Here is a 22,932-nt window from a genome sequence, read left to right as displayed (position 1 = left end):
CCGCAGACACCCGCGGGGCCCTGCGGGAGGAAAGCGGGCCCCTTAAGCAGAAGGTTGCACGCTGCAAGGTCTAGACAACTCGGTCCCCGGCGGGCGTGGGGAACCAAAACTCCCTCCCACCTACCCACGCTCTGCCTCCCACGCGATCATACTCCGCTCAGCTCTACCTCACTGCAGCTGAGAGTAGGACGAAATGGCAGCGTCGGGCGACAAGTGCTTCCGTTTCCGGCGGCCAGATGGTGGCATGGCCCGGCAGCATTTAGGCTGCGCCGGGCGGTAGGAGTCCTAGGTACCCGCGGCAGGCAGAAGGAGAGGGCAACATGTGGCTCCCGCCGCTGCTCTGGCTGCTGGCGAGGCTGCTGTTGGCTGCCTGTTGCGGGAAGGCTGTGGCGGCGGCCCTTTCCCTCCAGAGTGCTGCCACCTCCTCCTCACGGCCCACAGTGGTGGCCGGCGGTGGCGCCACGCGAAGCAGCAGCAGCAGCCTGGCCGAGGTATCGGCACCGCCCGAGCAGGGCCAGCCCATGACCCAGCGCGCCCTGTCCGTGCTGGTAGTGGCCAGCGCCGCCCTCATCGTTTACTTCGTGATCCGGACCGTGCGGTGAGGGCGGGAGCTCCCGTTGGAGCGCTGTCGCGGGGAGCGGGCCGGCGGGCGAGGGAGGGAGGGAGGGAGGGAGGCTCTGCTGTCCCTTCCGGGACACCGTGTGTAGACAACGCACCGCCGAGGGGCTGAGGCTGGCCCTAATTATACCTGCGCCGTGCCGGACCCGGCCGGTTGTGTTGACTGTCATGCCCCACTCAGCTGCTGACTGAGGGCCAGCGTGCGGGGCCTGTCTCCACTGCCTGCGGAAAGTGCTGCTGACTGAGGCGTCTGGGAAACTCCTGGTGCTGACTCCCTGCCGCATGTGTGCAGAAAGGTGCTTGGTCGGGTTTCACTCACAGCAGTGATGCCACTCATCAGTGTCGGGCCTTTCCCAGCTCTCTCCTGTTGCCTTCAAGTGGACTTGTCACTACTGATATGTCAGTCCACCTGAATATAATTTTATACATTCTGTGGGTTATTTTTGTCCCATTTGCAAACTTCCATCTCTCTGAACTACCAAATTTGTCCATCTTCTGTTTATCAGTAAACATCTTTCATGTTTTCTTTTTCAGTAAACATGTATTTTGCACTTCCTTAAGGAAAAGGCCCTTAAAAAGCTTGTACTACTGGTGAGCTGCCTTCATGTTTATCATGAAAACTATTGGCTGCATAACTGCATGTGCTTTTACTGTTAATGACAGTGTTTGTCACTGTGTTTTGTTGTCCTTGCTCTCTCTCATGCTTAACCTGTGAACATTTCTGCACAGGCCCAAATATGTGATTATGCATGAAGCACGTGCATTATGCAGCAGGTTCTCTATGTACTTTTCATTACAGTTAGATATACTGGTGGATAGTGTGTCCAGTACCTTCATCATTTATTCCAGAAATGTGGTTGAATGATGGTCTATGTGGTGCACTTATTAAGACATGCAGTGCAAGTAAACTAGGATATCGTGATTGCTCCATAGCTCCTACAGATCACTCTTAAGGAGTCTTCAGTCCTATTTTCATTAGAGTGCATACCTTGATGATATCATATCTTAAAGGAAACAGCATAATCTTTTAAGCACATGAAAATGAACAAGAGTACTTCTCAGTCTTCCTGTTCCTCCTAATAGGAGCCTGTTGATGTGGAATTCTGACAAGTACTATGGAAAGGCCAAATAAATAAGTAAAAGCCTCTTATTGCAGGAGCTGGAGAAGGAAGTTCTTGTCTACTGCCATTATTTTCTGGATAAGTGGCAATTCTTTGATATTCTGGTTTTGGTTGCTGTTCTACATAAACTCACATTGTTATTCTGTAATTCTGCATCTTTCTGTTGCATCTTGCTTCTGAAGTTTGGAACAGATGAAGCATATGCTTTTCAATTTGAGCTTGTGACTGAAATATTTTTGACAATGGTTGTATAAGAATTTTAAGGGTTAGGTATAAACCTATCTTAACTTCTGAAATATTTTCTTGTGATGAAACAATATATATTGTTACCAGACATAAACGTTTCAGGGCTTTTTACAAATTTCAACTTAGGTCATCCACCTAGCTTATGAAGGGAAGGTAGTGGATATAGGTTTTCTGGATTTTAGTAAGCTTTTTGATACCATCCTCACAGCATCCCTCTGGATGACCTGTCTAACTGTGAGATGGTAGGTATGTGGTGCACTGTGTGGTGAACTGGCTGAATGGCAGGGCTCAAAGTGTTGTAGTGAATGGGGCTACATCTGACTGACGGCCAGTCACCAGCAGTATTCCTCAGGGCTCAATTCTAGGACCAGTTCTGGTCAATCTTTTTATCAATCATCTAGAGGTAGGAGTTGAATGCACCTTTAGCAGGTTTGCTGATGATACTAAACTGGGCGATGCTGTTCACTCTCTTGAAGGGCTGGGGAGGCCTTGCAGAGGGGTCTAGATAGATTGGAGCATTGGAGATGATTAATGGGATGAAATTTAACAAGTCCAAATGCTGGATTCAGCAACTAGGATGGAGTAGTGCCTGCACAAGTGTAAATGGGAAGAGGAGTGGCTGAAGATCAGCCCTGCAGAAAGAAAGAGATTTGTGCATACTGGCTGATAGCAGGCTCAATATGAGTCAGCAGTGTGCTCCGGCAGCCAAGAAGGACAAAATTCTGCATCTAGGGGTGCATCAAACACAGCACAGCCAGCCAGGCAAAAGAGGTTATTATCCTGCTGTATCTAGTGATGGTGTGGCCTCAACCTTGAGTGTTGTGAGCACTTCTGGGCCCCACAGTTTAAGAAGGATGTTCAAGTCTTTGAATGTGAGCAGAGGGGAGCAACAAAGCTGGTGGAAGGGCTGGAAGGCATGTCCTGTGAGGAGAAGCTAAGGACCGGGTTTGTCTAGCTTTGAGAAAAGAAGACTGAGATGTGATATCATTGTTATCTACACCTTTCTGAGGAGGGGAGGTGCAAAGGGAGGTGCTGATCTGTTCTCCCTCGTATCCAGTGGTAGGATGCATGGGAATGGTTCAGAGCTGTACCAGGAGAGGTTTAGACTGGACATTAGGAAACATTTCTTTACCAACAGGGTGGCCAAACACTGGAACAGGCTTCCTGGAGAGGTAGTTGATGCCTAATGCCTCTCAGCATTTAAAAGGCATTTGGACAATGCCCTCAATAATACGCTTTAACTTTTGGTCAGCCCTGAATTTGTCAGGCAGATGGACCAGATGGTTGTTGTAGATCCCTTCCAACTGAAATGTTCTATTCTGTTATGTTCTATTCTATTACTTAATATATACACACCCTTCTGCTTTATCTATTCAGAGAAAAGATCTGTAACTTTAAAATAAAAAATAATGTTTTTCAAGTTCTGTAGAGACTTAACCTGGAAAATCTAGGTAATCTGTTTTGAGATACCTTCAGCCAAAGCTTTGCCTGACTCAGGAGGGTAGTAATCTCTTCCTTTATGAATTTTATACATTTTGATAATGGTATGACTTTTCTGTTTTGAGAGCCATGTGGTTTTCTTGAAGATGGTGCCCTGAAAATACATTTTCAAGAAAAAAATTGTTCAAGCTGATGCAACTTTGCTAATATGGCTAATGCTTAACTTCTCTTCATACAGGAGATTAATTTTGTTGGGAATAGTTATGTAAGCTATTGCAATCTCCTGTCAACTTTCTCAAGTGATACTACTGATAATGCAATTTTTCCGTCAGGAAAAAGAATAATCTTATTTTCATTTCTAGCTTTTTATGGGACTTGCTCTTTGAACCCCTTGATTATAAAGGTTGGTCTGCTTGCATCTCTCCTCCTGATACACTAAGAAGCTTAGTTTGGGAGGCACTGTTGATAGCTGTGACAAATGAAATAGACAATCACAGAGTGGCAGAGGCTGGCAGGCAGCTCTGGAGACTTTCTAGTCCAGTTTTCTGCTCACAGCAGGGTCACCTACAGCAGGTTGGTCAGCTCTTGTCCAGCTGAGTTTTCAATATCTAGTGATACAGATTCTACAGTCTCTCTGGGCAACACATTCCTGTGTTTTGCCACTCTCACATTAAGGAAGTAATTTCTTTCTGTTGATGCTGTTACTGTTTTTTGGTTATCTCCTATCTCATTGGTTAAAAAAAGTTTTTATTGTAGTGAGACATTAGTCTTTTCTAGTGTCCCTTGAACTGGAGATCTTGCTTGCGCAGACTTGTTTTACTACAGTAGCTAATTCTGCCAATTACAATAAAAGTTTTTGTCTTTTATGAATTCTTATTCTGCTATATATCAAAGTCCTTTTATAACAGAAGATTTGCAAAGAATAAAGTATTTAGCACAAAGATCATACAGCACATCCATCAGAACTAGGAATAAGAAAACTGAGACACACCGATGCCTTGTTCAGTGTACTGGTGTAGTTTTATTGTCTTTTTTGCTTCTTGTTTTGATACTTACATAAAATAGCTTATGTGTTTGATTGCCCTTCATGATGCATAGAAAGGATGAAGTTAAAATTCATACGTTCTTTTGGGTTTTCTGCCTATTGACTCTGGAGAGTTTGGGGTTTTTTAACTTGAAAGCCTGTAACAGACAAAGCTCTTATTCCATGTTTATGTAGAAAGAAGTGCCTGGCCTTAAATTTTCAGCCTTTCTGAGGTAATGAGAAAAAAGTTGTAGCAGATGAGGTGAAACAGCTTTTCATTTTAGATAAAAGTGTGCTACATAATTTGTCATGCTAAATAAGATCCAAAATATGTTTTGGTTTGAACCGTGTATCATGATTTTAATTTAAAACATATTTCTGAGATGTTATTTATAAGCCTTTTGAAAGGTGATTACTGAGTGTCTTTCCTGGGTGTGAAATCCGTAGCTTGAGCATGCCTTTTGCAGAAGAAAGGCTTAGTTAACTTCAAATAATAACTTTATGAGAATACTTTTTGTGACAGACATAGTTCATAGTTCAGGAAAAATGAATTTAGTTAAAAAATGAGCATTAAAGGAGACTATGAATTAACTATACAGTATTTTGTAGCACAAGGTATGAGAAAACTCCAGGGTGGAACTTTCCTAGCATTGGGTCAGCTCTGGGACAGATAAAACATAGTTGTGTCACACAGACTTTTACCAAACTCTTCCATGATATTTTTGCTGATCTGTGATTGTTTCTCATAACTTATCCACCTGTTTGAAAGTAGTCTGTCTTTGGAACTATTGAGCAAGAAAATCTGAGTTTTACTTTTGCAAAGGCATTGACTGGCCCATAAGTAAGACTTGTCTGTAGGTTGAGGTGATGGGAGAGCTGTGATTTCTTTGGCACATGCTTCTGAGAATCCTCTAAAATACTGTGAAGCTGAAGGGTGATGAGTTGAGGAGGCTGGTTATTGTAGAGTTTACTAACAGTGAAAAGCTTCTAGTAGAAGGGCAGTTTACCTAAGAAGACAGGATGATTAGGAATTGCTACTTTATTGAACTGATCCTGTTTAAAGTATTTGTGGTTTGAAGCAAGAGTAGTACCTTGCACATGGACAAATGAGGATAGTATAATATAACTTGTTTTTGTCCTCTTACACAGATGGAAATGACTACAGGAAAATGTTATTTTGTGCTAACATTTCTTTTAGCATGTTATTTGAAGGCTGTTCAAGTTATGTCAGTTTATAAGTAGCCATTATTCTGCAAATGCTACAATCTTATGTTCTACACAGAAAATATGTGGAAAGGTCCTTGAAAAAAATATTTTACACCATTATGATGCTAAATTAATTTTCTCAATAAAATTAAGGACAAATATTGCTGTGAACCTTTAATTTGGTATCATATTCAGTTAAGAATTGTGTTTGAACCATCTTGTTGCTTGAAAGAAGTATGCCACTTCTGACTGAAGTGGTATTTGACACTGAAAATATAAAGTTTCTCAAGATATATCCTATCAATGTGTTGATACAGAAAACTAAATCAAGAAGTTGTCAAGACTTTGTGTAAAAATGAAAATTCCTTCATGTAAAGGTACCTTGTCTTTTTGCTTTTTAATGATTCTTCTGTTGCTGTTTGATTGTATTTGATACAGCTGATGAGCATTCAGAAAACTTACACATATGTAATTGAAAATACCTTTTTGTACAAGGAAGTTCTGGGAGCTATACTAATGTTTACTAAGATAACTGAGATTTTGAGATTTCTGTCAGCAGTTTTGTATTTGTATACCCCCAAAAAGGAGAGCTGTTATGTAGTGACTGTTTTTTACCTTACTTGGTGTTTAACTCATCCCAACCTCCCAAGTCCCTTGTAGTTTTATGTTTCTCTAGGTACTTGATGTTCTTTAAACTCGACCAATGGCTTTACTTCAACTCTCATTTTCTTAACATACTTTCTGCTTTTTTTTTTTTTTTTTTCCCACCAACATTTCTGAGTTGGTCTTATTTAGCTGTCCTCGTAGTTTAACAGTCTATATGCCATCTCTGATGTTAGTCAGATAATATCTGTTCATACTTGCTTGGGGATTCCTCTACTGCTATAAGCTGCATTTGAGGAGGGATTGAGACTGACCATGTAGAAATATAACATTAACTTTTTCTGTACTTTTAAATCCATTTTCTTTATCTCATTAGACCCTAAGGTATCCTTAGTAACTACGAAGATAAAAATTGTCCCTGTTAAATTCATGAGAGGCATAGAGAACTCTACTGACTTTAACAAAATTAGGATTTTGTCCTAGGTTTTCTTCCAAACAATCACAGGGTAAAAGGTTTGAAGTTATTTTTTGTTAACATTCATAACACTGCTCTAGTGTCATAGTTATGACCATACATGCATGTTGCATAGGTGTCTCTAGTATTCTTTTAGCTTTAGTCTTTTGACTTAATCTGTATATACAGAAAGTTTTCATATCACAAGTAATTCTTTTATCCCTTTTTCAACAACATTTGTTTGAATGTAGCAATTTATGCCAGCCTTGTGATAAGATTTTTTTTGCATTATCTGTCATGTGGACATTGTCATGTCATGTGGCTGTCTTAGGTTATTCTCAACTCACAGTAGCAATTACTTTCCTTCTTACCCCATTAAGTAAAAAAAAGTGTATATTGAGATTGATGGAAATACTGACTATACAGCTATTATGAACTGCCTTTCCTTTATTTCCCGTTTTATTTGTGTTCAAAATAATTTCTAATCTGTTAGAATATCTGGGAGTCCTAGTGCCAGTTACTTAGCTTCTATTTTAGTAAAAACAAAACAAAAGACACAATATGAAACAACCATATCTTTCATCATGCTTTCATCTTAAAGCTTTAGAATTTTCTTCTACTTGGTGCTTTGATGTAAACAACTTCTTTCTATGATGAGGACTAAAGGCCAGATGAAATGAATGAAGAAAATGAAAGGAACTTTGTCTTGAACCAAAAGGTGAAATTTGTGTCTTTTGTTATTAGCCTTAGCTTTAAACAATGAAGTTAGGTACTTTAAGTTGTGCTAAAGCACTGAAATGGCTGGCACAACAGTTGCTGCTGTTTCAAATCATAGTTGAGGGGGGAGGAAATGATCATACTGTTTTTTTTTTTTTATATCAGAAGTTGGAGGACTTTGAAGAAAGGTTTTATACCCTTCCCATCCTAACAGGGTTACATTTGCTTCCCAATTCCAAAGGGAGGTCTAATTCACTGGTGTATAACCTAAACCAAGATTAGATCCTGCTTTGTGTTCTTTCAAAGTTGCCCTAATGTGAAAAGGTAAATGTTTTCCAAGAAGCATATTTTTAAAAATTTTTTAAACACACCAGAGATCATGACAGAATCTGAAGCTGAGAGTCTCAATATCATATTTGATAACTCTTACAAGGTGGTTAAGTGGTGCCTCATTGTGGGGCAGAGAGGTGATTATGCACATTAAAATAATAGTATAATGTATTGTACATATTATGCTGCTATAGCATGTACTATCATACTATGTTATACATAAATAATCCTTGTGATTATTAGCTCTGAAATAACCAGTATTGAAGTTTTAAATGTTGTAAACACCTCTCCTAGGCACCTGGCTTGGCTTTATAAATTTTGCAGTTTCTAAAAGGAAGGGCTACTATCATCTTTGAGTTTAGCACTAAATGCCTAGAAAGCAGTTTTGGGTTTTTTTTAAGTCCAATAGCTTTCCTGTAACTTCTGTTTGCTAGTATACAGTAGCTGAAAGTGACTGTCAGCATTTTGTAAAGATGCCTTCGCAGAGTGTTTGCTGAGTGACTAGGGATCTGAGTTCCTGATGCAAAAAGACTTGAGCAAGGCGTGTTCAATGTGTGTAGGACTAGTTCTTCAAAGCCAAATGGAGTGAGTTCAGTGTGTGTGTGGCTTACATGGGACCAAGGCCCATGCAGAGAAGCCACAGAAAGTGAGAAAAGCAGATGCAAACAGTTCATCTGTGATAAGTACTGTGCCTTAATCCTGAAATGTGAATCACTGCCTCTTCCTTCCACGTTTTGTGAAACATAGAAGACATTAACCCTACAAGTTCTCTTTTATTCCAAAGTGTAATTATAAGCAATGTTTTTAACTTGATAGCTATAAAAGACCTCAAAAATGATAATAAAAAGTTTCAATATCATCCATGACTTGTGTTACTCTTTGCTATAGCTGTGTTGAATTTCTCTCTGTTTTGATCTACTGTGCTATAGAGATGCATAAAACACATAGAGAAGATGTAGCAAGTCGATTTTTTTCTTATTGTAAGATCTGCTAGAAGTATGCTTCTGCAAGTATTTTTACCTGGTTCTTACATTTAGCTACCAAGTGCCTGTATAGGCTTTTTGTAATCACTACAGTAATTCTGTACAAAACTATAGATGACATTCTTATTGGCCTTAATCATTTAATGTAAACTCTTGATACTTAGAATTTTCTGACCTTTGAATTTCATAGAGCTAAGTGTGTACACTTTACATATGCTAAGTTTTTTAAAATTTCTGATAAGTGTCAGTATAGCAGTATTTTAAGTGATAGTTTTCTTACATTGCGGGAAAGTAAAGTAGAGATGAATTTCTAGAACTTAAATGTTTTAAATTACATTTCAGGCTCAGAAGGCGAAATAGAAAAACACGAAGATATGGAGTTTTGGATACAAACATAGAAAACATGGAGCTGACCCCATTAGAGCAAGATGATGGTGATGATGACACAACAGTATTTGATGCCAGTCATCCGCGAAGGTTTGTATATAGAAGCCAAATATACTTCTAGCAATAGAAGTGAAGGAACATGGATGATAAGCAGTTTCACTGAGAAAGCTCACTACTGTGTTTCATATGCATGTAGTTGGAGAAGGGATGTCAAGATCACTTGAATTTTAAATTGGCAAGAATTTAGTGAGCAAGAAGATAAACACCATTTGTCTTCAGCATGTGAGTTCCAGAGAAATGGAGAGGAAGGTAGGATATTTTGTTACAAATACAGTGTCATTACCGATGCTTATGTTAAAATCAACAGCTAGCTTTTACCTTTCTCTTTTCTTTCTTTTGTAATTTTTTATTTTGGTGGCTGTATTTTCTCCTATGAGTTCTGCTTTCCAGCAGCTTTATTCTGCTTTCTCACTGCTGAAGTAGTCAGCAGTTATTGATGATGAACCTGCACCAGGTTTTAGTTTTGGTACTGCTGCATAGAAAGGTACATATTCTTAAGTCACTATCTGAAACTATGTGGATACAGGAAAAATTTTTTATAGTTCCTTATTGTCCGTACACTTAAACATTATGATCAATTCAAACTTAAGCATATGCAGTTCAAACTTAAAACAGTACTGCTTATTGAGTAGTGCCATCACACTGCACATGCAAAGACATAGTAAAAAATTTGGAAGAATTGTCATAGCGAGAACTAAAGTTAGGTATGAGATAAAAAAATCAATTCTGCCAGTCACAGCTAGTAACTGATTCAACACTTTAATATGAAACTGAATTAAAGTCTCAAGCAAAACAGTTCAATAAATGTGGTACATGATGTCTCAAATGAATTAAAACTGTTGGAGCGGTAAGTCAGATGTTCTGCTGTTTATCAGAAAACAACTTTGGATGCAGTTCTGGAACTTGGAGTGAAAGGTTCAGCCTTTTTTTAACTTTCTCTCCTATGGGGGAATCTTTCAGATTAAATTTTTTTCCTAAGACAATCTTTCCTTTTTGTCTCCCCCATACATTAGAAGAAACTAGTTGGAATCTCTCCACTTACTGCTCCTCTGTATTAGAGAGTTATGTGGCACTTACAGTTACTCCACATTACCAGTCTTCTTCCAGTATAAATTATGGTTATTATGTAATAAGTAGTTGTCACATTATAATCCAGGAATTCCCTCAATGTCTGTGTTAGATCTTTTAAAGTCTCTTGCAACTCATCATACTTATTAGACTTCGAGGTATTTGATGACCACTTAACTTGATAATCCTCATAAATATTTATTTACGTGAGCATCAAGTTACCTTCTTACTAGGAATGAACATGATAATGTGGCTAGTCATCATTAGCAAACAGTATTATAAAATTAACACTGGTATTGTATTCATGTTATAGAGGTTACTTCATTCTCTTGTATGTTTATTTGGAGATTAAGCATGATTGTATTTTTTCTTAAGCTTCGAGGAGCTGATGATGTCTCAAAAGCAGTATTTTATCTAAGGGGACTATACTATTAGTATGTTAAGTAGCTATATGCATTATGTCTTCTAGTGCAGACACGGCTGTGTCAATAAGTGGTATTGAAATATATCTGTCTTATGCATGTATATAGGTGTTCTGAGTTTTTTGACTGCTTATAATAACTTCCAATTATCCTATTTTGAAAATTTTAAGAGTATTAAGCCTTCCAGACTCTTAAATGGCAGCATATATCTTTTAACCCTACTCTTTTACTTTAGTAGGTTGCTCTGTATTTAATTCATGTTCTACAGATAAATCCAACATTCCTAGCTTGAAGCTTACTGTATGTTAAGATAAATGAGTTTGTATTTTTGAAGTCTGAAGCTATAAAACCACCCCAAAGTGTCAGAATGATTGTGTCTGTTTTCTTTAAACTTATTTGAGTACCTTAAAGTAGAAACAGTGAAAACTCTAGAGGGTAAATCCACTGAAATATTATCAGAGGTTTTCAGAGGGTGGATTTCTGATTATTTTTTTTTCCTGTATGTCTCTAAATACTTCAGTTTGAGGAAGAAAAAGTTTTCATTCAAGTGTCTTACTGTAGAAGTATCTAATATATATAGTACTTTTAAACTGTTACAGATCCATTTTTGCAATCAGTCTTGCAGTGGCTTATGGAGTAACCAAACTATGTAAAGCAGGTAGATACCATTCCTATCTGGTTTACATGCTTAAGTTATTTCATTCTTGGTTATTTCATTCTTGTCCCTGGCAGGATGTGTAAGGATGAAACAGTGAAAACAGTAAGAAAAGGATGTATGGTTTAGACAGAGATCCTTATTTTTATTTTACTTTTCCCTTTTTGCCACACAAACATGGTAGGGTGATCCTGGGGTGTATATATGCTTCTTAAGAAGACAAAGCTGAGAACTCCTAAAAACTAAACAGGGCTGTACCAAGGACCCTATATATGTCTATCATGGTTATTTAATCAGGTAGAGAATATTCTATTCATTCCCCTTCAAAATATTCCCCTTCAAAATACTCCCCTTCAAAATTTATCTTGGAACCTCATACTCAATGAGTATGTCTTATGGATTGCCCTACCTCTGATCCCAATACGGATTTTGTCAAATTATGTCCTAAATTAATGCTTTTGCCAGTACACTTTCTATGGTTCTGCGGTTGAAAGTAATTTGGTTTATGGTTAAGAAATTAACTTGCATTAAAGCAAACTCTTCATAACTGTAGAGAGCAGGCTTTAAACTGCACTTGCCCTTAACTGTGGTAACTACAAAAAAATTCACATTATTAGTGTGTAGTTGGAAAAAACCAAACCATAGCCAAACAAAACCCACAAACCCCCCGTCCTAAATTCAAAATATTCAGCCCCTCTTTAAATTGAAGTACTGCAGCAAATCATCATCTAGTTTAGCTATACCAGGCAATTTGGAAGTATTAGAAAGTAGATTACTGATTCAGACCATTTAAAAAATATTCCTTTGGATGACATATGTTACAAATTGAGTGCATCAGTAGTTGTGTTGGTTTAAGCCCTTCTGGAACTGGAGAGCACGTTGCTGTTTCCCCTCCCCACCCGCATCCGGTTGGGCTGGAAGTTAGGCACAAACCCGGGCTAAAATAAGAATAAATTTCATACAACAGTGTGATAAACAATCTGAACAACAACAGTGGCAATGATAACAACAATAAACAGCAATAACAGTGAACAAGACAAACGATGTACAGAGAAATACCACAAATGGTCACGGAACAAAGCCGACGTGTGGGTACCGCTACCAAAAAGCCAAAGAGAAAGTAAAAAGGTCCCTCCCCTGGACCTGATGTCAGCATGGTATGAATAACCCGGCTGGAGATCCCTTCCCCCTCTCTCTCTGTTGGGGAAAATTAACCCTATCCTAATTAAACCAGGACATAATCCACCCCTTTATTCTATACAATCTGCGTCATGTCCAGCTGCTATTTAGCAGTTAACAATAACAAAAACAATCATTTACAAAGGCACAGTATAATTTATGGCATGTTCTCACCCAGAATCAAGTCCCCCTGTGGTACACATCGGACCTCTCCATTGTCCTGCATCACCCACCAGGTACACCCAGGTCCTTGGGCAAAAGCAATCCCATGGATGGGTTTGCCTTTACCTTTGCCTGGTGCAGGACTAAACCAGACCATTTTTCCCAAGATATTCCTCATGCGCACCACAGGGACTTTATCCCCATCTACAGCACGTGGAGGTTTCGACTGAGCCAGGCCAGCTCGACTGGCAGATCCTCTTGTGTTGACTAGCCAGGTGGCATTTGCTAGATGCGTGTCCCAGTCTTTGAAGGTCCCACATCCCAGTGCTTTCAATGTGGTTTTTAACAGTCCATTGTAGCGCTCGATCTTCCCAGAGGCTGGTGCGTGGTAGGGGATATGGTAGACCCACTCGATGACATGTTCTTCTGCCCAAGCATTTATGAGGTTGTTTTGGAAGTGGGTCCCAATGTCTGACTCAATTCTCTCTGGGGTGCTGTGTCACCACAGGACTTGGGTTTCAAGGCCCAGGATGGTGTTCTGGGCTGTGGTGTGGGGTGCTGGGTAAGCTTCCAACCATCCAGTGGTTACTTCCACCATTGTGAGCACGTGGCGCTTCCTGTGGCCGGTCTGTGGCAGTGTGATGTAGTCGATCTGCCAGGCCTCTCCATACCAATATTTCAGCCATCAGTCTCCATTTCGCTGGGGCTTCACCTGCTTAGCATATTTGATTGTAGAACACGTCTCACATGCGTGGATGATCTCTGCAATGGTGTCAATAGTAAGGTCCACCCCTCGATCTCGAGCCCACCCGTATGTTGCATCTCTACCTTGGTGGCCCGAGGTCTCATGGGCCCACAGGGCTATGAACAGTTCACCTTTGCGCTGCCAGTCCAAGTCCACCTGAGCCACTCTAATCTTAGCAGCTTGGTCTGCCTGCTGGTTGTGTCGGTGTTCTCAGTGGCCCGACTCTTGGGTACATGGACATCCACATGGTGCAACTTCACAGCGAGGTTTTCCACACGGGCTGCAATGTCCTGCCATACTTCATCAGCCCAGACGGTTTTACCCTTATGTTGCCAGTTGTTCTGTTTCCATTGCTGCAACCATTTCCACAGGGTATTTGCCACTGCCCATGAGTCAGTGTAGAGGTAGGGCGTTGGACACTTTTCTCAATCTGCAATATCCAAAGCAAGATGGATGGCTTTCACCTCTGCGAACTGGCTCGATTCACCCTGTCCCTCAGCAGCTTCAGTGACCCGTTGTGTGAGACTCCACACAGCAGCCTTCCATTGTCGATGTTTTCCCACAATGCGACAAGACCCATCAGTGAACAGGGTATATCGCTTCTCCTCATCCAGCAGCTCGTTATATGGTGGGGCCTCCTTAGCACGTGTCACCTCCTGTTCTGGTGACATCCTGGAATCTTTGCTCTCTGGCCAGTTCGTAATCACCTCTAGTATCCCTGGGTGGCTGGGGTTCCCTATTCGAGCCCATTGTGTTATCAACACAACCCATTTACTCCACGTGGCATCTGTTGCATGATGTGTGGAAGAGGCCTTTCCTTTGAACATCCACCCCAGCACCGGCAGTCGGGGTGCCAGGAGGAGCTGTGTTTCAGTGCCGACCACTTCTGAGGCAGCCCGAGCTCCTTCGTACGCTGCCAGTATCTCCTTCTCAGTTGGTGTATAATTAGCTTCAGAGCCTTTGTATCCCCGGCTCCAAAAGCCTAGAGGTCGGCCTCGGGTTTCCCCAGGTGCTCTCTTCCAGAGGCTCCAGGTAGGGCCATTCTCCCCGGCTGCAGTGTAGAGCATGTTCTTAACCTCCTGCCCTTCCCGGACTGGCCCAAGGGCTCGTGCTTGGGCAATCTCCCGTTTAATTTGCTCAAAGGATTGTTGCTGCTCAGGGCCCCATTCAAAATCGTTCTTCTTATGGGTTACATGGTAGAGAGGGCTCATAATCGGGCTGTAGTTTGGGATGTGCATTCTCCAGAACACCACAGTGACCAGGAAAGACTGAATCTCCTTTTTAGAGGTTGGTGGGGCCTTGGCTGTTATCTTCTTTATCACATCCATTGGGATGTGCCAACACCCATCTTGCCATTTTATTCCTAGGAATTGAATTTCCCTTGCAGGCCCCTTAACTTTCTTCTGCTTAATGGCAAAGCCGACCTTCAGGAGGATTTCAATTTTCTTCCTCCCTTTCTCAAAGACTTCCTCGGCTGTGTTCCGCCATACAATGATGTCATCAATGTACTGCAGGTGTTCTGGAGCCCCACCTTTCTCCAGTGCATTGTGGACCAGTCCATGGCAAATGGTGGAGCTGTGCTTCCACCCCTGGGTCAATCGATTCCTGGTGTACTGGGTACCTCTCCAAGGGAACGCAAACTGTGGCCTGCACTCTGGCTCTATCAGAATGGAGAAGAAGGTGTTAGCAATGTCAGTCGTGGCGTCCCACTTGGCTTCCTTTGACTCCAGTTCATACTGGAGCTCTAGCATGTCCAGCACTGCAGCACTCATTGCTGGTGTAACTTCATTCAGGCCACGGTAGTCCACAGTTAGCCTCCATTCGCCATTAGGCTTTCTCACTGGGCATATAGGGCTGTTGAAGGGTGAGTTTTGCTGATCACCTTCTGGCTTTCTAGTTGACAGATCAGCCGATGGATACGGACCAGGGAATCTCAGTTGGTGCGGTACTGCCGCCGGTGCACTGTCCTGGTAGCAATCGGCACTCGCTGTTCCTCAACCTTAAGTCGCCCCACCACTGAGGGATCCTCTGAGAGGCCGGGTAAGGTGGACAACTGTTCAGCCTCCTCCAGGGCAGCTACACCAAAAGCCCACGGGAACCCTTTTGGGTCTTTGAAGTACCCTCTCCTGAGATAGTCTATGCCTAGAATTCATGGGGCTTCTGGGCCAGTCACAATGGGGTGCTTATGCCAGTCCTTCCCAGTCAGGCTCACTTCAGCTTCCAGTAGGGTCAGCTGTTGGGATCCCCCTGTCACTCCGGAGATGCAGATGGATTCAACCCCACTGTAGCTCGATGGCATCAGGGTGCACTGTGCGCCAGTGTCCACCAAAGCCTTATACTCTTGTGGGTCTGACGTGCCAGGCCATCGGATCCACACTGTCCAGTAAATCCGATTATCCCTTTCCTCCACCTGGCTGGAGGCAGGCCCCTCTAATCCTGCTCATCATCACTCACTTCTTGTAAGAATGATTTACTGGTCCCCTCAAGAGGGTCAGACGTAACGTTCACCATTCTTTTCTGCCTGGGGGATTTCTGACTGGACACTGGAGCTGCGCTCTTCCTGGAGGACTTCCCTTTCATGGTGGTCTTCCCTTTCAGGAGCTCTGCTCGTGCAGCTAGGGCAGCAGTGGATTGTCCATCCCACCTCCTTATGTTTTCTCCATGGTCACGGAGTAAAAACCACAGGGTGCCTCGTGGTGTGTGCCTTCTACTGCCTTTTTCTTGGGTGGGGAAACGTTTACTTCTAATGGCTGAGACATTTACCTGTGCAGGTGGAACGTAGGACATGTCCTCTTCCATTTTCTGGACCCTCTGATACAGTTCCTTCACAGATGAGACCCAGAAATGTTGAGATGAAGGGAGATTTCCCTCATATTGCCAGAGCTTGTCAACCACTCCATCCACTGTTGGAGTGTGGGTGTCTGTCCACCAGGACACTATTGCCAGTGCTTTCGAGTGTGCTTCTGGTGTGTTCTTCAGTAACTTTCGCCACATCAGGTGTGAGCAAGGGGCCTGATCTGGGTCCATGGGTGTCTGCTCATTATTCAGAGCACCATAGATCATATCAAACACAGCCAGTTCCCTGAGGTTCTGGATGTCTTTCTCAATGCTGGTCCATTTGCCTAGCTGACATAGGATATCATCCTTGTATGGGTGCCTCTCCCTTACACTGAGCAGGAGTCACTTCCAAACGCTGAGGCTTTGAGTCTGTTTCCCTATTTCCCTATCAATGCCAGCCTCCTTGGCCAAAGCTCCCAGCTGCTTGGCCTCTCTCCCCTCCATTTCAAAAGCACTAGCTCCACTGTCCCAGCATCGGAGCAGCCAGGTGCAAATCTGCTCACCTCCCAGGCGGCTGAAATTTCTCCGCATATCTCTCAGCTCAGTCGGGGATAGAGATCGGACTATCACCTCTGGCCCTTCCTCCTGTTCCCGTGATGGGCCTGGCTCATCCTCATCCCTCACTCTGCAAACTGACTTTCTGGTATATTTTGTTTTCTGTATTGGGGCGACTGACACTGGCACTGGCTGGCTCTCTGGCTCAGTCGCTGTGCTGGTGGAGGCAACTGAGACTGGCTCTGCCTGTTCCCTCAGTTCAGATATTGTTTCAGCTTCTGTGGTCTTTTCTCCCCCTTGAGGGCAGTGGGTGGTATTAAAGAGGACACGGTAGGCATGGGCAAGTCCCCAACACATTGCAGAGAGTTGTGTCTCCTGGGTTTTGCCAGCTTGGTAACACTCCCTTTCTAAGCACTCCATCAGCTTCTCAGGGCTCTGCATTTTTTCAGGAGTGAAATTCCAGAGCATTGGAGGTGCCCACCAACTCAGGCCTTTGCCCATCTTTTCCCACACCCCTTGCCACTCACTGTTATCTGACCTCGGGGCAGGTTTCTGGGCACTGCTATTTTTAGAGAAATACCACATGGCCAAAACCGAAATCAGGCAGATATTCAGAAGCCATTGTGCCACAATCACACTGCCCTGCAGGCCCCAAGGATAACTGAAACACCCCAAAGCCGAGAGGATCTCTTCCCCTGGCTCACCAACAGAGGGGGTGATACCCCTAACAGAAGCCCAAACGGCAAACAGGTACCGGCCTGCCCCCCCCCCCCCCCCAGTGATACAAAGGCAGCATAAGCATTCAATAGCCCGTATAACAACATAAGACCCTTTATAAATTTTCCACCGATAACAAATGCCAGCACTGGGATCATACACTGGATATAAGGAGTAATCCAGCCCCACCATGCAAACAAGTGGGCCAGCATTGCAAACATTTTCTTATCAAACAAACAGAAACATTACACCCAACAGATTGCTCTATCACACTCTGGTCAGGGTCTGTCCCCTTTTATTCTTATTTTTTGCCTCAAGTTGGGCGCCAGTTGAGGCTGTGCTGGTTTAAGCCCTGCCGGGACCGGAGAGCACATTGCTGTTGACCCTCCCCCACCCGCAGCCGGTTGGGCTGCAAGTGAGGCACAAACCCCGGGCTAAAATAAGAAGAAATTTAACACAACAGTGTTATAAACAACCTGAACAACAACAGCGGCAATGATAACAACAATAAACAGCAATAACAGTGAACAAGATAATGATATACAGAGAAATACTGCAAAAAGATCACAGAACAAAGCCGACGTGTGGGTACCTCCACCAAAAAGCCAGAGAGAAAGTAAAAAGGTCCCGCCCCTGGACCTGATGTCAGCATGGTATGAATAACCCAGCTGGAGATCCCTTCCCCCTCTCTCTGTTGAGGAAACTTAACCCTATCCTAATTAAACCAGGACAGTAGTGTTTCATTTAGCTGATGGTGTAGCTAATGTAATATATATCAAGTATTTATTTTAATAGATACATTTCCTCACACACTCTGCTCTATTGTTGATGAAAGAACTTCTGCTTGATAAGTAGTATTTGATTTTACAAGCATCAGCTTCAGCTGAAAAAAGCAATACCTGATGTTTTGATCCAAGTCTAAAGAGCTAGAAGTGGAGAGAGAAGTGGTGTGTAGTGTTTGAGCATGTCATAGTTTGGGATAGATACATAGAGGGATATAACTTGATACATAGAGAGATATAACTGCAGAAAACTCAGAATAAAGAACTTATCAATACCAGTTTGATGCAGATAAGCAGACACTTCTTCATTGACAGCCCGGTGTGCAAGTGAGTGCACAATGCACACCAAGCACCAAAATCATACATCCTATATAGAACTTACTTATACATATTAATTGTGTTCATGCATAAACATATTATTTCCTGGTCATCATCAACATACTCTCCTCCTACTTCCGATTCTGCACAATAAAGATTAGAAATGTCTAGAAATGGATCTGGGGTGTAATATGAGTAGGTGGTCCATGAGTCGGTAGTCACGATCTCTCCCTGACGGAATTACCTTTTGCTTAAGATCACTGTTTCTTGGCAGGTAACTACGAGTTGCTTCATTCGACTCTTCCCAGTTCCCATTAATTCTAAATTCTGACATCTTATGCATTCTTCTAGGTGATAAAAATACTCCTGTATGTAAACACTGTATCCAAATTATCTTGAATCTTAATCCGGTTATCTAAGTTCTAAATGTTCCTACTAGATGATTTTGACCAAATCCTTCAGCCTTGGTACAGGGCTGTACAGAGGATTTCATAGTAGCAGTCGGTCACTGGTTAAATGTGCAAACTGCAATAGATATACAATTTCTACTAAAATATTTCTTATAATTCTAGATTCCTATTAAAATCAAACATATTTAACTCTAACTAATACAAATCAGTAACAATAATCATTAACAGACATACCTTTATTTCTGCCCTATGGGGCTGCAAAAAGACCTAAAATTTGATGTTTGCTCACAGAAGAGATTATAATGTCAACCTCTCAGTCAAACTGCAAGAAGAGTAATTGCATTTGAGTAACTGAGTGATGTTACCAAACAATTTCAACAGATGTTTCTGTTAACTTCCTGAGGAAAACTGGCTAAACAGATCAGAAGTAGTACCTTCAGAAGAGAATAGCTGTAGATAATAAAGATGTTACTGTTGTTTCAAGATAGCTCAAAAAGTAAGCGCTATCAGGCATAGTCATTATTTTGATATTAGGAGCTTGAGAAAACAAGGACTTCGGTTATGTTTAGTAAATAATGTGAATATACTCCATTTATATATATTGAGAGCTTGCTGTGTTCTCCGTTATGGGGAGAGGCTCTCAAAATTTTAAGTCACTTTTTATCTTGAAACAGTACTTGTGTGTAGGAGGAAAGTGCTGAACAATGTGAATGCACTGCACAAATCTCTATGGAACAGTCTGATAAAATGCTGTCCCAACTTTGCAAAACAATGGCATTGCTGGGAGAGAAGTTTGAAAACTAATGTAGAGTACTTAAAAAAAAACCAACAACCCACACTGTACTTTTTTCCATTAATTTCTTTCCCCTTGTTTCAGCTAAGTCTTTTGCATCTGCAGTGAAGCTTAGTTATCAGTCTTCATGTCACTTCTTAACCAGAAATGATGAAAGGGAGTACAAAAAGCGTAAGTAATAAAAGAGTCTCTGAGGACAACTTGGTGATAATGATACTCAGATGTTCTCAGGAGATGTCATTACACTTTGTCCTGACATTTGCAGTAATTCATAGGCATGGTTGTTTGTTTTCTTTTAAGGTGGCATAAATATGCAGTCAGGCTTGGAGCAACTAATTAGGGAACAAAGAAGAAGAGCCTTTAAAGGTTTTTGAGTTTAGTAATTTTTAAAGTAAATTACAGTTGCAGTTTTGCTTAACTACAGTCAGCAATCAGCTTATTCAGTTCATAAGTTTTGTGCCCTCATAACTCATAATGGAAGGCACTAAAAAACTAAACTATTACAGGAAATTCTAATCTACATGTTCTGGTAGGTTCATATACATTTATTAGGGACAACAAACTATGTAAGTATCATTTTATATAGGAAAAAAAAAGTCTTTTTTCATTCTTTATGACTTGTTAGTATACTTCAGTAGTATCCACTCTGCTTTCATTTTTCTTGACTAAACCAATCTAGCTTTTTTTAAGGTGATGACACCATGTCAGACATGTATGTTAGAAATCCTTATAGGCCTGTTTTGGTAAGTCTTTCCAAGGCCAGGCAGAGAAATGGACTTCTTCCCTAAAATCAACATAGCAGTGTTATTAAGTTACCGGTATGGTGATGCAGTTATTGTTATTTTCTTTCAGAACTATATGAAAAAAATGTCCACAGTACCCTCTGTTGTAACATAGATGCAATTTAAGTGTACTCCCATTGTGGTCACTCTTTGTGCCTCTTCAGTTTGCGGCAGCTTACCTGAATGGGATGTTTTCTCCATTTTGTTCAATAGCATACTATTACTTGTTGGAAGTCTGAAATTCTAACCTTTGATTTCTCACCATGCAACTTTACCTACATATCAACTGAAGTATAGTATGCTAATATCACATCTTGTTTTTCAAAGGTATATTCATGTTAATAGTTTACAATCTTCATTCAGTAGACCACTTTACACGCAAACTACTTGCTGCACTACAAGGCACAAGGAAAAGCACTTATCCTATTTATGATAGCATTCCGGTTGCCAAAGTTTGAATAAGAACTCAGGAGCCCTGGAAGTTTAAAAATATATCCATCATGGTAAAAACCCAGGTTTTTTGTGAGCAAGCCATTTCTGTATTTGGGAGGTTTACATGTGTGGAGGTTTATGAACTTTGCTTCACAGTAATATGGTAACTGAGTTTTTACAGGCAAATTTAATAATAAAATGTTACATCTCTGGGGTTTTTTATAATGTTTGATCTGAAAAAATGTAGGCTAAAGTTCTCTTTGAAACATGGCATTTCAAATTAATGCATCTGTTTCTTCTGTTGTAGAGAAGTACGTGCCTTTCAGTGAAACAACTTAATCTTAGAACTGGAGAAGACTGCTTCAAGGGAGGAGTAAGAAGCAAGAGGGTATGCAGGTTGGGGAGACTAATTTAATCTGTGTATATTATGGCATCCTTAATTTGTTGCAATAAATACTGTACCAATTTTTTGTACCTTTTTGTATATAGAGGATTCTAAATGTAAAGCCTACAGAGAGAGCGCACTAAAATAAAGACCTATTTGGAAGGAAGATTACTTTTAAAACAGAGTAGTTTTGCTTGTTACAAATCTTTTATGCCATAAGTGTCATATACACATTTTCTACAGTAATCTGGAATATAAACAAATTTTTTTCGCTGATATTAAATTGTAGATAAACATAACCACTGTGGACACCTCAGAATTGTTAGTTGAGGAGATGCTTTATCCTTTATGAATAAAAAGCCAAACTAGTGCCTTTTGTGTTGAGACATTTTTTAAACTGGATTAATACATTTTATGTAAACTTCAGTAAAGAAATAAAAACTGTTTACAGTGCTCCTAGCACTATAGTTTTTTAAGGATATTAACATAATCTTATAAAACACAGTACTGCAACATCTTTTTGATGTTAAGGTTACTGATTACAGCTATTGAGTCAATTTTATCGTGACATTCATCTTCAGCTTGTGTAAACAGATGTCGTTCACCAACATTAGGATGCTGCTGGTGTAGTCCACATGGTGTCAGTGTTCAGACCAGTGGTTAAGCAGAGATAAGCCTTTGGGTAGCCTTGTTTATTTTTTTTACTCTTTAAACAATCTAGGTCAAATACTAAATTTGCTGTAACTCTAAAATGAAAAAGTGACATCAGAAGCAGCTGTTGCTATGAAGTATGCAATATTATTCACCCGAATGTCACTGGCATCCGGCAGTTGCGTTTAGTTTTTCATTAGTGCCATTAATAGAACAAGCTTTAAGACCTGAAAGCCCTAATTTTTTAAAAAGATATGTTGCCATTTCCACAGGACTCTTGGTAATACAGATAAGATGTTCAAATTCCAGTTCATTAAAATTATTGTGTAAATTTATTGCTAATTCTGTATATATCTAGTATCAGGGCATAAACTTGCTATAGCAGTTTTGGTGTGTTTCCTGAAAGTTCCTGTGGTGTGGGCTACCGGGAAAGAGGAATTCTATCTCCTGATTCTTCAGTTCCCTCTTGGTGTTTGAACAGAATCAGAATACCTTATTTGTCTTTGAGGTTGTTTCTACAGTGATGTCTGCTGTAGATTTGTACCAATGAATGTGCCGTACTGAAACCTTGCCCTATTAACAACTCAGATGGGGTCTGAAGTAACACATCAGCCTCCCAAGGTAATTTTCACCTACAGTTGCATTTGTGCCGCACACAGCTGGGAAATACATTGTATTTACAATAAATGCAAGTTTTAATTTTCCTTCCTATCCTCTTGTAGCCAACTTTTTCTGCCCATATTTAAAGGTTAAATTAAAATAAAAACACAGCTCTGATTCTCAGAGTGGCTTAGTTGGGTAATCGAAATATATAGCACGTCACAGACTGAAGGTGAGAGAACAGTGAATGACAGAAGGCAAAGCATGTTGCTTCCAAACATAAAGGGGACCATCAGTGTTAAAACTGAA

At 41.0% G+C, this 22,932-nt stretch overlaps 1 protein-coding gene across 2 annotated transcripts; it reads left to right on the top strand.

Moving 5' to 3' along the window:
* The first annotated feature begins 207 nt into the window (after positions 1-207).
* FAM174A (family with sequence similarity 174 member A) lies at positions 208-21,780 on the top strand. Of its 2 annotated transcripts, XR_012635618.1 has the most exons (4): positions 208-598; positions 9,085-9,219; positions 9,326-9,438; positions 21,295-21,780. XR_012635618.1 is itself a non-coding variant. In XM_074932888.1 (3 exons), the coding sequence occupies exons 1-3, from the start codon at positions 321-323 to the stop codon at positions 21,314-21,316; spliced, it is 435 nt and encodes a 144-aa protein (XP_074788989.1). In that variant the 5' UTR covers positions 208-320; the 3' UTR covers positions 21,317-21,771. The 2 variants fall into 2 exon arrangements, 1 of the variants encoding a protein (XP_074788989.1); XM_074932888.1 differs by lacking the exon at positions 9,326-9,438 and having other exon boundaries at positions 21,295-21,771.
* Positions 21,781-22,932: the final 1,152 nt, after the last annotated feature.

Source organism: Athene noctua, chromosome Z, assembly GCF_965140245.1.
Source record: "Athene noctua chromosome Z, bAthNoc1.hap1.1, whole genome shotgun sequence".
NCBI classification, from domain to species: domain Eukaryota; kingdom Metazoa; phylum Chordata; class Aves; order Strigiformes; family Strigidae; genus Athene; species Athene noctua.
This window is presented reverse-complemented; position numbering and strand designations above follow the sequence as displayed.

Coding starts and splice junctions, on each gene's coding strand:
- FAM174A (XM_074932888.1), top strand. CDS start 321: ATGTGGCTCCCGCCGCTGCTCTGGCTGCTGGCGAGGCTGCTGTTGGCT. Junction 599..9,084: donor TTCGTGATCCGGACCGTGCG/GTGAGGGCGGGA, acceptor ATTACATTTCAG/GCTCAGAAGGCGAAATAGAA. Junction 9,220..21,294: donor GATGCCAGTCATCCGCGAAG/GTTTGTATATAG, acceptor CTTCTGTTGTAG/AGAAGTACGTGCCTTTCAGT.